Source organism: Mirounga angustirostris, unplaced genomic scaffold, assembly GCF_029215605.1.
Source record: "Mirounga angustirostris isolate CCGP_5_RB_7025 unplaced genomic scaffold, mMirAng1.0.hap1 SCAF_10, whole genome shotgun sequence".
NCBI classification, from domain to species: Eukaryota; Metazoa; Chordata; class Mammalia; order Carnivora; family Phocidae; genus Mirounga; species Mirounga angustirostris.
In genome coordinates this window covers 36,918,217-36,932,304 of record NW_026991718.1, presented here as the reverse complement: position 1 = coordinate 36,932,304, position 14,088 = coordinate 36,918,217, and the positions used below count along the sequence as shown (strand labels likewise).

Sequence of the window (14,088 nt, the reverse complement as noted above, 5' to 3'; positions counted from 1 at the left end):
GAGAAGACAGTATAAGCCCCAGAGACTATTATAGGTTGCCTTCCCTTCCTCCTGGACAACTGTTCTTGGAAAGGTAAAATTAGAATCATTATGTAAATATAATATATAGAAAAACGTAGCCAACATATTGTGCATTTGATTGCATATTGTGAATTTTTAAATTTTAGCTTTCTTAATATTTAAGTATTATCTAAAACAAAAAAAAATTAAATTTTGTTCATTCCTGCTTATTCATTTATTTTATTTATTATTGTTACTTTTTTAAAGACTGTATTTATGTATTTGATAGAGACACAGCGAGAGAGGGAACACAAGCGTGGGGGGGGAGAGAGGGAGAAGCAGACTCCCCACTGAGCAGGGAGCCCGATGCGGGGCTCGATCCCAGGACTCTGGGACCATGACCCGAGCTGAAGGCAGATGCCTAACGACTGAGCCACCCAAGTGCCCCTATTTTATTTATTATTAAAAAAAAAAAAAAAAAAAAAAACAGTGATGATGTCTTGGCCTAGAGAATTAGGGTTTTGTCCAGGGAAACACTGTTAGGCAATCTTAAGAGGCCTCATAGGGAACATTCATTACCACGGAGAACTCATGTTGACCAAGGGTCTGACCATGATCCTCACCCAAGAACTAGATTTTATCACGATGAGGGAAGCACCATCTCTCTAGGTCAGGTTTATAATGACAAGGTTCATAAAACTGAGCTATAAAACCATAAATATACTAATTTTCAATAAGAATAGATGGTCACCAAGACCAAAATGCAGGAATCCACACAGCCAGCCCTTTCCTTCCCTTTGGACAGACTCCCTTTACCTGCGATGCCAAACAATACCCAGGGATTTGCTAAGAGATCACAAAATCTGAAAGCCAGTTTCAATTAGGTTTCTGTCCGTTGCTAGGGGAAAAGTCCTACGCACACAAACGGTAGTATAGGACACTGTTATTTAGTGCTTCCTCTGGCTGTGTTCTGTGCATCTTATCTCACTACATCTTCACAACAGCCTTATGACCTAGGTATGGAGACGCTATTTAGATGGTCAATGATAGGGCTGAAATTTCAGACTCAGGGTTGTCTGGCGCCAAGTCCAGAGCTTTCAATCCCTGCCTCTACTCCATGTAAGGAAATGCGGAGTAGGAAGGTGATAAGGAAGAACTTCTTGAACTATTCCCATTTACCAAACAGGAATTACTATGAGAGCCAGAGTACTGTCATTTATTCTACAAATGAGGTGACTTGGTCACATTTTTTACCACCAGGCCACTAACCCATGGATGATGTTTCTATTCCCTTCCTTTCTGACTGCTCAGGGCTGGATGTCAGAATTAGGGTATTGATTCAGCTGCTAGTCCCAAAGGGAAACGGGTCTCTCTTACATCAGCAGTTCAAGTGAAACTGTCCAGTGTTTGGTGCCAAGCCCAGGCCACGTCTGTCTTGTGGCTCTACTATCCCCGGGGTACAGCCTTGTCCATATGGCCAGGGATGCCTCCCAACCAATGTCACATTCCAGCCAGAGGGATCTGGGAAGAGAGGAGGTAGAAGACATGCCCCTCTCCTTTTAAGGAGAGGCTTGGTCGTTGGACATAATATTTCTACTTAAGATTGCGGGGCCATTGGGCACATGCACGTATCTTCAAAGAAGGCTGGGAAACATAGTTTGGGTGGCCACATGCCCAACTAAAAATTCTTCCAGAAATGGACTATTAGTATCTACTACAGTCTTTGGAATAATGGAGTTCATTTCCAACTAAAGTGTAGGTAAATGAGTACAGAGGTAACATTAGGTTTAAAAACAAAACAAAACAAAAACAAAAACTGCATTAAATGAACAGCCCCCAGATAGAAGTATTTTCCACCTTACCATGCCCCAGCTGAATTCCTACGAGCTTAGCAGAGTTCTAATCCAAAGTTTTCTAGTCTTTCCCCGCATCCTCTTGTCTTACAATCTACCTATGCCCCACCCTTTCCTCTGCAATGTATAATATGTAATAATGTAATATTATAATAATGTAATAAACCAGGTGACATAGTTCACTCAGTAAAACAGACAGGACACCGTAGATGCCGGAGATGCAGCGATGAGCCATGTGACCTGGCCCCATGAAGCCAAGAGTCTAGGGGGGACACAAATGTGTGAAAATGGAATAATCCCCAGAAAGAGAGGTCCCTAGGATGGGACCAACAGAAGGATCGGATCCAATCAGGGAGGTGGAGAGGCCCCTCAAGTCTGAGGCAAGAGCAGGTTTAACAAGAGAAGAGGGAGGGGATGCTTCAGGCAGAAGGAAAAAGCATGCCACCGCATCCCCCTCCCCCTCCCTCACTCTTCCTCAGACCTGAAGAGTTCTGGTGGCTATTCATCCCCCAGCCCTCTCTGCATTCTCACTACCCTAGCAGGGAATTCTAACGGTTGATTTCTGTAGTATTAGCTACTGCACCGTATTTCAGCATCTTTCCAGAAAAGCATGGGCCCTAGGGTCTGAACAATTTTCCTGATAAAATTCTACCCTGGGGCACCTGGGTGGCTCAGTTGGTTAAGCGACTGCCTTCGGCTCAGGTCATGATCCTGGAGTCCTGGGATCGAGTCCCGCATCGGGCTCCCTGCTCAGCAGGGAGTCTGCTTCTCCCTCTGACCCTCCTCCCTCTCATTCTCTCTGTCTCAAATAAATAAATAAAATCTTTAAAAAAAAAAAAAAAATTCTACCCTCTAGCCCTTGAACAAGAATGTAGTGTTTGAAGACACAAGGCCAGGGATACCTGGTCTCTGCCTGGAGAAGCTGCTTTACAGACTCAGGCCCAAAAGTCAACCCAGGAAGAAGAACGAAAGGTCTTAGCAGTACCAGACCTGCAAGCTTCTGAAACTCTCTCAGTACATGGCCCGTCATCCCTTATTTATCCTCAGATATTCCAAATGTTTCCCTTGATTATCCACAGAAAGCGAAACTAGCGAACTCTTTCACAGACCTGTCCCTTCGAGAGTTGGTTTTGTCATTTCAGTTACATAGGTATATTCATTCTAAGCCTCTAGATAATACCAGATGATGCTACCAACAGACGAAACAGGAGCCGGAGAAGTGAATTCAAATCAGTGACATCCGAACAATGGGCTTAGTGGGCTTAGTGCCACAGAGCAGCTCCTACCAAAATAAAGTACCAAGTCTTTAAGTCATGAGTATGACTTTGTATATGTTTTTTAATGCACGTATACACCAAGCTCAAAGATGTTCGGGCTATCTCATTTACGGTCTTTCATATTGACCTGGAGAGAAAGAACAGTCAATGAAGTCATCTATGGCCAATCGAGTATTATTGTTATTACTAGTAACAGAATCAAAGTGCACAAAAATACTATTTTTAAGAAATGTGTAGAAATAAAACTGGATATGAATGGTGATGTAGCTCAGGGGAACTGTAGCTTACTATTTGGTTTCTAAATTACTGGGCATGCAGGGGGCACTTGGTAAACACTGGTTGAAAAAATGCACACCGAGCCTGGCACCGCCCAGCAAAAGGAAGCCTATGAGGTGAACATTTTAAAAATCAAGCCCCAGGAAGCCTCATGCAGGGTTCCGCGATGCAGAACCAGGCTAGGAGCCAAGTCTGCCACTCATGAAAGCTGGAGTGTCCACTCACAGGGGGACCACGCAGCACAAAGTGACAAAGGAGCTGAAGAAGAGCCCCTACTCATTGTGTTTATAAAGGCTGTCTAGAGAGGAATCCTAGCTTGGAAGAGCACGTGTTCTGCAGCTTCTTCCAGAGTGGGAATGGATTTGTCAGACGAATCAGCCAAAAGTGGTCTGGAGAGGTGGAAGGCACCAGCTAGCCTCTGCTGAACAAAACCTGTGAATCTGGGCTTAGAGCCGGGGCTTCCCGGCCCTAGGGGATCCAATGCCCCAAATTAAAATATTTTAATTTCCTCTTTTCTCTCCTGAATTGAAATTCATAGATAATATAGTTATTCTCTCTATAGTTTTAAAAATCAGTGTAATATTATAACATAGGAGAAATACAAAGAAAAGCAATTTGTGATAATAAAATTTCAACATAAATACTCAGGGATGATTACCCTTGAAGACAAGATGCCTCCTTGGCTGAATACCATTCCATTGGGAACCCCTACTCTAGCCCAGGGTAGCCCCAGGTGGCGAGCTCCCCCAGCACAGCCAGCTGGCTCCTCCCAGCTCTACTGTGGACGGAAGCAACCCACCACCTCCTAGCAACTCACCCTCTGGCTGTAGAAGCAGGGGCAGGAGAAGGGATCGAGTTTGGCTCATTCTTGCTCCACAACTGACTCATGGGGCATCTGCAGAGACACATGCAGGTGGAGATGGAGCAGCTCCTTCAGTGTTGAGGCTTTCTGGAAGCCCTCGGTTATGCACAGACAACGACACCCCCCCCACCTCACCACCACCACCACTTCACTCTACCCACAGCTGCCGGCTTCTTGTCCAACGATGCTGCAGAAGAGGAAGCCCAGGAGGGTCAGCCGGAGAAGGAAGGTTCTGGCAGATGGACATCACTTTCTCAAAAATCTCAGGCCAGCATGGTTGGGTAAAGCTCAGGTTTCTTTACATGTTTCACTTTGGTGCTCAGGTCGCTTTTTCTTCACCTGTCTGGTCACTACTTTAGCAACAATGTCTAAGCAGGCTTCGGACCCCCAGTTTGGCCAACAGGAATTCTCCAGCCCTGCTCATCTAAAAACCTGGCCATGAGAGGAGGCTGCACACTGAGAGCTCACTTCCCTCCTTGCCAGTGTGTGGCAGTGTGGTGCAGGGGACAGAGCATGTCCCCAGTTCTTCAAGAGCACTGGGTTCAAATCCTGACTCCGCAGTCTACTAGCAGTGACAGCAAGGTACTTAGGTTCTCTACACTTCCATTTCGCCAATGGTACGATGAAGATTTTTTTAAAAAACCACTCTGGTGGGTTATACTGAGCATTACGCAAAATTACTTAAAAACAAAATAAATAAAAGGCACCTAGCCAATGCAGGAAACCCAGGAGACACTCAGAAAATGGTTTTCACCTCTCAAGCATCTGGAAGGCAGCTGAGAGTGGCAAGAAAAGCAGGAGGCAAGGAGCCCTGGAGAATCCTTTCAAGTCCAGATCCTTGACGTGAGACTCCATGTTACAAGATGAAAATACCGACGCTTCATTGGGAGAACTGACATGCGTGCTCAGGGACGCGCTGCAAGGGGCGGTCTCACGGCTCCCATTAACCCAGTGACATCATCGCCCTCCACCTCCCTGCCCTTGACCCAGGAGCAGGTGCAGGTGTTCAGAGGAAAGCCAGCAGAGGCATTTACTGTATCATCTGCTGCTTCGTCCATTTCTTCTGAAGTCACTATGTTAACTGAGGGGAGAGGGACTGCAGCCTTCCTCCTAGCATCTGGTATCCTCTCTACTAAGGAAATACTGAGTTAAGGTGGTCTCAGTTTAAAGCAGGTGTGAAGGCTGGGCAGGAAGAAAACTTCCCAGCTGCGGCATCTTATCTCTAGCGCTGCAACTCCTCCCGTGCATTTGTTAGGTCGCCCACAGTTCCCTGCAAGGCTTGGACCCACTTCCACCTGGAGGTGGGAGACTGGGTCTGGCGACCTCGAAAGCTCTTAGCGGGGCTGGGGACCAGAGGGTCCTTCTGGGGCAGAGGGTGAGGGATGCCAGGGAGGCTCTGCAGGGACTCACCAGCTCCGGGGCTGCCCGATGAAGCGAGCCGAGCGGGTAGCGCAGGAAGCTGAGGCGGGCGGCAGTGTAGAGGTCTGCGTAGCCCATCAGCTGGTTGGAGGAGAGCATCTGGCAGAAGCTGCAGCGGAACAGGCTGCCCACCATGCTGTAGCACAGGCCCAGCTCCCGGGTGACTCTCTGGCAGAGGGGAGATCCCATCCCACCTGGACCTGCATCACCCACAGCCGATCCTACACCGCTGGGGCCAGGCCCCGCTCCGCCCTCCCTGGGTCTATCACCCTGGGAACTTGGGGCCTCTGCCCCTGGTAGGGAAGGAGCTGTGTTCTTTAAACCCAGAGGCGGCGCCTGGTGCTTTGGGAGGTGAGGCAGCTCTGCACTTTGCCCTGGGCCCCCCTTCCCTGCTTTCCTCACAGTTACCTGCCTGGACCTGGAGAGTGACCACCGAGACCAAACCCTCAGCTTAATGTAGCTTCTGATGCCCCGACAGAGAGCCCGTGCAGAGGCCCACACACCTGGCCCCTTGCCTGCCCCCTTCGCAGGCCCCCACCTCATCACCAGGCCTTGCTTTCAGCGTCTAGAGAACTGGTCTGGACATTTACACCCAGAGTGACCAAAAGCATGCTATTTCCCCTCACTGAGCCTCCGTTTTCTCATCCGTAAAATAAAGGTAACTGTCCCTGCCCAGCCCACTTCTCAGGTCTATGGAAGGATCAAATAGCATGCAAGGGCTTTATACCCTGCAAAGGCTCTGCAGAGATCCTTCATTATTGGGCCCAGCTGGCTCTGTGCATGCCAAATGGCCTGAATCCCGCTGACACAGCCTCCGGGACTCTCCCAGCTTTGGGGGCTGGTCAGAGGTGCCACGGGGCGTTTTCCTTCCTCCTTTTCCCAGGACCCATCAGCTCACCGGCCCTAAATCCCTCTTCTGGGGTGGCTCATCTAGCTTCCCCCAGACGCTGATCACAGCTGGCTAGTCAGTCACATGACGCAACCCGACAAGCCCGCACATCTCAAGGAGGGTTGATGGAGATTGAGAGACACGCCACAATCACCCCACAGGCTAAACTCAGCCCTTCTGCGGCAGCGCTCTGCTGTCATTTGGAACATGGGCCAGCAGAGGGCGCCAGCAGACAAGGACAGGTGGCTCTGCGGAGGTTGGGGAAAATCACATCACTGGGCTCAGGAACCTGGGAGGAAGCAGATGGGGCAGGCAGCCTGGAGGCCCACACCCCATCCCCAACCCCTGCTGGTGAGGGTCTCCTCCTCGCTCAGCACTCACTCTTACCTGAATCTCCCTCTTGGTGGAGTTGATGACTTGCAGCCCATAACTGCTCCCATCCATGTGCCTGGTGCAAAAATGGCCACATGACCCAGGAGAAGAGGAACAGGGCCTCCAAGCTCCAGGCACAACCTCCCTAGGCCCCATGGGGGTCACAGGGCACTCCACGGGCACCCAGGGAGGGTGCTGGGCTGGGTGTGTGCACATGTGTGTGAGAGGACAGGCCTCCTGAGTCCATGCTGAGTGGGTAAGGAGGAAGGACCTAGAGGTCACAGCGTGACCCAAGGGATCAGAGGGATCCCAAAACCCAGTTTACTAGGGAAGGCCAGCCTGGAACAGATCTTGATTTCCTGACTACTGACCAGGACCCTCCATCCCTCTCCCCGCTGTGGGCAGGGCTCTTACTGGTACTGCTCTGCCAGGCGCATGTCCAGCCTCTTCAGCTCCTCCATCTGCTCTGAAAAGTCAACAGGGGACAGCGCGGGGTGAGTGACAGCCCCACCTTCCTTTGTCTGCCCCAGGCCCAGCTCAGCCATGTGGTGAGGCTGGAGGTCACCAGGAGTCTACACACCCCAAGCTGTGTGCATAACATCCTTCACCCCTTCCTTACATCAAGTGAAGCTCCACCCAGAGCAGAGCAGTTATAGCAAAGGTCCTGTGGGACAGGTGAGGAAGCCGGCCAGGGAGTCAGGTGACCCACCCATGGTCACATGGTAATGACTCAAACCCAGCTCTTAGAACAAACCTGAATTGTTTGGGCTCAGAGCCACTCCTGATCCCGAGGATACAAGTCATTCCCAGGTCGGGGGGTGGACCTTCTATTCTCTAAGTGGCCTCAGGTGAATAGGGAGGGTCGAGTCAGGTGAGGAAGGAGGCCTCAGACTACAGAAACACCACAGTACTCTGGAGTCAGGAGATAGGAATCTGAGGCATCCTTGCCCTTTCTGGCTGTGGGACTTTGGGGAGGCTGCTTAACCTCTCTGGATCTCTGTTTTCTCATGGATAAAGTAGTTCTGCTCTCGTAAACCAGAGTGGACAGTATTATTATGGTCACTACTAACCCCCAATGGGAAAGAGGGCGAGATGGCGAAGGGGCTTGCCTCCGCACTAGTGGCCAGCGCCCCCCTTCCTAGCCCTGACCCCTCCACAACTCACCCTTCTCTTGGGCCCAGATGGCCAGCTCCCGGGACAGCTCAGGAACCACCAGGCAAGTCCGCCAGCCCTGCCCCTTCTTAGACTTGAGGATGTCCCCAAAGATGTGGTCCCCAATGTACAGGATATCCTTCCCCTGCACCCCAAGTAGCTCGCACACCCCATCCGAAGAGCCTGCCCCCCCCCCCCCCGACAGGAGGACAGGCTTGCTCAAAGCCCCTCCTGCCTGGTGGGCAGTTTGGGGCCATGGGCTCCTAGTCGAGGTAGGGTGCCTGTGGAGGCAGGAGGGCGAGGTGGGAGCTGGTAGCTCCAGAGTAAACCGCGCAGTGCTGGTGGGGCCCCGTGTAGGTGCCCACGGGGAGCTTGCTCGAGTCCTGGAGGGGCAGAGGGGCACCCTGGTCAGAGAGAGCAGGGGGCTGGGGGCAGCAGGGGTAGCCAGCGGGGCATGGGAGGACGGAGGTGAGAGCGAGCGCTGAAGGAGGCCCCTGGGTCCCTGTCTCCAGGGACAGACAGAGCAGCAGAGAGGAAGCTGCCAAGGGCAGGTCCAGCCTCAGGGGCGGGCTCCCTGACGACGTGGCCCTCCCGGTCAGGGTGGATGCGGCCTCAGCCCCTGCCATTACCGTGTTGACCTGTCTCAGCGCCGTACCCTCAGCAAAGAAGCGGGGCTTCTGTATGTCTATCACAATCAGGTCGAAGTAGGACCTCCAGGGCCTGTCGGAGGCCTCAGCCTGTGGGCAGGCGTGGCAGAGCACTGCAAACACACACACGCAGCCTGGGACATCTGACCCTGACACATGGCCCAGCTCCTCCCTGGTCCCCCACCCCCCGGCCTGCCTTGCTTGGTGGAAGCGCCAGCCCAGGTTCAGCAACGCTCTGCACCGTGAAAGCTTGCCAGGGCTCAAGTCACAAGCCACCCACGCACCCTGGTCCTGACTCCCAGCCCTGCGGCGCCCCTGGCTCCCCAGCATCCTTGGCCGTGACCGTCCTAGCACGAGGAAGTGCTCAAAAGGTATTTGTGGAAGCAGGTGTTGGATACTGTGCAGGCTCTCACGTCAGCCTCCAGAGCTCCTCAGAGCGCTCGGGCAGAGACCCAGGGACAGAGGATCTGAGCGCGGTGGCTGAGTTCGAGCCCTGCTCACCCATTTGCCTGCCAGTGACTCCTGGTCACACGCGGTGCCAGGGTGGGTCACACACTCCCCTCCCCTGGGTCTGCCACAGCCTGACCCCACCCCCTTGCACCTCACTGAGCCCCTCCCCAAACGTCTGGTTGCCTCTTCATGGCCTCCTCCAAGGCTCTAAGTGGCCTTGCCCCCACTCCAAGCGCCACCCTTGGCCTGGCTGAGGTCACTGGCCTCCCATCCCCTGCTCTCTCTGACCACCTGCAGCGAGGCCCATGCATGGGAAAAGCCCCCTCCCACACTTAGTTCCTCCTCAAGGGGAGGGCCGGACATGGGAGAGGCCCTCAGCACTGTGGCCTGGCCTGGCCCTCCTGCCTTTGGCACAGCCCACCCCAGCCAGGCCCGTGGCACTCACCTCCCCGATGCCAAACAGGTAGGTCATGATGGCCTGGCAAAGACAGGGCAAGGGTCAGAGCACCCAGGTCGGCTGGGCCAGGGGCCAGTGCCTGCCTCCTCCCTCACCCCACCTCACAGGACACACTGGGGACCATAGGAGCTATGTGGTGAGAAATTGTTCACTCCACTGAGACCTTAAAACGCCAAGAAATGGAACCCAAAATGCCAACCAGACAGGGAGAGTAGCAGGGTTTTGGCTCCTCCAGACCCCTCACTGTTCATACAGTTTCCTCCAGCGGCCAGAAAGGAGGCAGTTCTCTGGGCTCTGATGGCCAAGGGCCCCCCCATCCACATACTCACATCCGTGTAGTTGTAGCTGCTGTTGGTGGCCAGAAACACTTTCCCAACCTCCTTCATCTTGCCCAGCAGGATGGGGATTCGCACCTGGAACAGAGGTAGGTGTCACTTCCAGGGATGGGGCCTCCCCCAGCTGCCCTGGGATCCCTTTCTCGGCTCCCGGCCTCCCAGGCACGGGCTCCAGGCCAGGCAGGAAGGTCTGTGAGCAAGGCTAGGCTACAGAGCTCTGTCCACATCTTGAGGAGGGAGGCAGGGACATAGCCCCACTGCCCTGGGGAGGAGGGGGACAAAGGGACAGGCCTGGTCATGACCCGCTCACGTCCTTCTCCACCTAAATGTCCAAGTCCTCCAGGGTCTTCTCCTTCAGACAGCCCTGCAGGCGGGAGCAGAGCTCTGTGTGTGTGTGTGTGTGCGCGCGTGCAGGTGCATGTATGCGTGCGACCAACCTGCCCGCATGCCTGGGTCCAAGATGCAGGGAGCCCAGACCACAGTCCTCAGCGGGCAGAGGAGTGGAAACTCTGTGGGGGCTGGAGCCCTCGGGGCTGGCCCAGCAGAGCTGAGGGCAGACAGGTCAGGGGTCCTGGGGTCCTGCGGTCCTGGCACTCACCGACTGGTGGACATTATCCATGGCATCATTCACATCCTGGAAGAGTCTTCGGAAGGACATGAAGACATTCCCATGCTGATAGCCAGTGTCACAGTTGGGGCAGGCCAAGAGGACAGGGAGGCCAATAAGGGGGCCTGAGGTGACCACCAAACCTGGACCCTATATCAGAGTCACCCCTCGAACCACACACTGAGTTTATGTCCCAGCTATGCTGGAAGGGGCGTCACCCTGTGCTGTGGCTCATCCCTTGGGGGGCACCAGTTACAAGGTCGGGGGGCCCCTGCAGTGAAAGCCTTCCCACTGAGCTCCTAGAGCCCCTCGGGAGGGGTCTGTGCTCTTTGGCAGGGACCCCAGGTCAGGGCGTGGGCCCTGGGCCATAGCAGTGTCCTGTTGGTCACCCAGGGCTGGACAGGGCACGGGACGCACTTGGTGTCGCGGAAGCAGCCCGAGAAGAAGTCCACCAGGCACGCGTACAGGTAGGTTTCTCGGGGGCAGGGGCCAGTCAGTGGCTGGCCCAGGGACCCAGGCAGCAGCCCACCCAGGCCCGAGCTGGGCATCCTGAGGACCACCTCCCCACACCCGCCATCCAGCCCTCACCAGGCAGGTCGAAGAGCGTGTTGAGGATGTGGAACCTCTGCAGGTCGTCCCTCTGAATGAACTTGCTGGGGTAGAAGCTCCAGATCTCTGCCCTGGGGAGGGAGTGGGCTGGGTGCAGGCAATGTGCCCTCCCTAGCGCCTCCTAGAGGCCCAGCCCAGCCCTGCCATTCCTTCCCACCCCCACACCCCCACACCCCTGTTCGCCCTCTCTTATCCAGCAGGCATTGTTGAGCCTCTGCTGTGTGCCTGAGTCTCTCCTCCCCCTCCTCCTCCTCTCCTCCAGCATCCTTGCCCTCCACCCCTTGGCCCTTACTCCAAGAGGAGCTCTCACCTCCGTCGTCCCATGCCCCCCTGGCTACCCCTGCTGCCCCCAGCCCCCTGCTCTCTCTGACCAGGGTGCCCCTCTGCCCCTCCAGGACTCGAGCAAGCTCCCCGTGGGCACCTACACGGGGCCCCACCAGCACTGCGCGGTTTACTCTGGAGCTACCAGCTCCCACCTCGCCCTCCTGCCTCCACAGGCACCCTACCTCGACTAGGAGCCCATGGCCCCAAACTGCCCACCAGGCAGGAGGGGCTTTGAGCAAGCCTGTCCTCCCGTCGGCGGGGGGGGGGCAGGCTCTTCGGATGGGGTGTGCGAGCTGCTCGGGGTGCAGGGGAAGGATATCCTGTACATTGGGGACCACATCTTTGGGGACATCCTCAAGTCTAAGAAGGGGTAGGGCTGGCGGACTTGCCTGGTGGTTCCTGAGCTGTCCCGGGAGCTGGCCATCTGGGCCCAAGAGAAGGGTGAGCACTTTCCCATGGGTGTCCACCTTCACCAGGTTCCCACAGAGCACGTCAAACACCAGCCCCCTGGGGAGAGAGCGCAGAGGCTGTGGGTGGAGGTGCCAGGGCTCACAACGGGCCACAGCCTCCCACCCCAGGCAGCTCCCGCACCTGGTGGGAAAGGAGGGGTCGTAGGTGTAACGCAGCATCTCGTGTGGGTCCCCAGTGCACACCAGGCGCTCCAGCAGTAACTCGAAGGCCAGTGCCTCATACGCTGGGGACTTGTAGGCTGCGGGAACCCAGCAGAACCAGCGGTTGGTGCCTGCCCACTGCTCCCCTAGCCCCAGATACCCTGCCCCCTCCCTCCCTACCAGCCAGGGTGTAGTCCATGTCAAAGCCGAAGCAGCGAATCTTCCCCAGCGCCAAGCTGCGGTTGACAAAACTCCTGGAGAGGCGGGAGAAGAACGTTGGAATCAGCCCCCCAGCTCCCCAAGCCTCGTTGGGTCTGAGCGTGTCTGAGCACATGCGTGTGGGCATGTGTACAGATGCGCAGGGAGCCTCAGAGGAGCGCCTCAGGAGTGTGCCGGAGTGTGCCCTGGGCGACCCTGGGAGGGAGGATGCCCGATTGTCAGCGGGGTGGTCACTTGCCTGAGGGGAGTCACCATGTCCAAGTTCAGAGCTGATGTGTTTGTCACAAATAGGCAGCGCTTGTCCCCAGGCGGGAGGGAAGTGAAGGGCACTCCCTCTCTGCCTGAGTGTATATTGTCTGTTTCCATCTGACAGGCCACTGCCCACCTAGAGAGAAGGGTCCCCTTGCTAGCGCAGGTGCGTGTCAGCGTTTTGAGTGTCACCCTCTCCGTGCATTTAAAGGGGTCACTCTTGAAGCTGCTGTGTTGTGAGGAGTATGTCAGGAAGTGGGGTGCTTACAGGCCGAGGTGCCCCCGACCCCCACCCCAAGTGCCCCTCTCACCGCTGGTGCCAGTCCTGCTCCAGGCCTTGAAAGGAGACCAAGCCTTGCGGCTCCCCTGGGGGCTCCCTTCGCTCTCCCCTGTCCACACTGGCCATCGCCACGAGGAGTGAGCAGGAGGCAGGAGGCCCTTCCCCAGCCACCTGCTCACTATCAGTGGGACTCAGCAGCTTCCTTATCCCTCAGACACTTCGGACACCACTGACCAGCTACCCCACCCTGGGCCCCCATTCATTCATGTTAGTCTCTGGTATCCCCTCCCTTCTTCAGAAAAGGAAGCAGTTATGATCAAGGAAGAACAATTCATGTCTATTGACATACTATGTCACCTCCGTTTCTAGGGCTTATGCCTCCAAGGACTTCAACCACCTGGAACGTTTCAACCCTGGATGAAGCAGAGAGGGGCTACAAGGCCGGAGACTCGTGTACTTCAAAAAATGTCTTTAATAAATACACAAAGAACTCAGGGCTCGGGCGCCTGGGTGGCTCAGTTGGTTAAGCAACTGCCTTCGGCTCAGGTCATGATCCTGGAGTCCTGGGATCGAGTCCCGCATCGGGCTCCCTGCTCAGCGGGGAGCCTGCTTCTCCCTCTGACCCTCCCCCCTCTCATGTGCTCTCTGTCTCTCATTCTCTCTGTCTCAAATAAATAAATAAAATGTTTAAAAAAAAAAAAAAGAACTCAGGGCTCTTGCTTTGTGCACAATTCTAACACACTTAGTTATCAATTCTCCCAGCCCAAGGCCACTTAAAGAAGTAATTGCTTAGAAGCATGCCAAGAGCTCTAAGTGGCAGGTGAGCAGAATCAGAATCAGCAAAAAGCACAAAAGTGAGTATCAAGAACAGAGCAAACAGAGCGTTTAGTGTCAAGCTGCAGAGAGGCCTGGGGGCCCACAACACTGGTCTTACAACAAAGCACTATGGCGGCCATTTACAGCTTTGACCTGGATCATCCGAAAAGACAGATGATGTAGCATGTCCTCTTTTAGCAAGGAAGACAAGTTGACGACGCACTTAAAAAAATTTCTCTCTAAAATGACTAAACTAAATGCAATTAGGCACTCTTAAAGGGATAAAAATTATCTGGAAAAAAGGTATTTCAGTGGAATAGTTCTTTCCTTGGCAATGCCAGATGAACAACTATTAGAATGATGAAGCAAGAATACGGAGGCTCA

At 54.3% G+C, this 14,088-nt stretch overlaps 1 protein-coding gene across 1 annotated transcript; it reads right to left on the bottom strand.

Moving 5' to 3' along the window:
• Positions 1-3,233: 3,233 nt before the first annotated feature.
• On the bottom strand, positions 3,234-13,014 carry NT5DC4 (5'-nucleotidase domain containing 4). Its single transcript, XM_064573519.1, is given in 16 exon segments — positions 3,234-3,257; positions 4,224-4,301; positions 6,964-7,024; positions 7,363-7,414; positions 8,113-8,285; positions 8,419-8,483; positions 8,712-8,837; positions 9,643-9,675; positions 9,984-10,067; positions 10,588-10,685; positions 11,018-11,071; positions 11,185-11,323; positions 11,979-12,036; positions 12,121-12,238; positions 12,321-12,394; positions 12,920-13,014. Coding segments are annotated over 16 exon segments (1,332 nt in total).
• Positions 13,015-14,088: the final 1,074 nt, after the last annotated feature.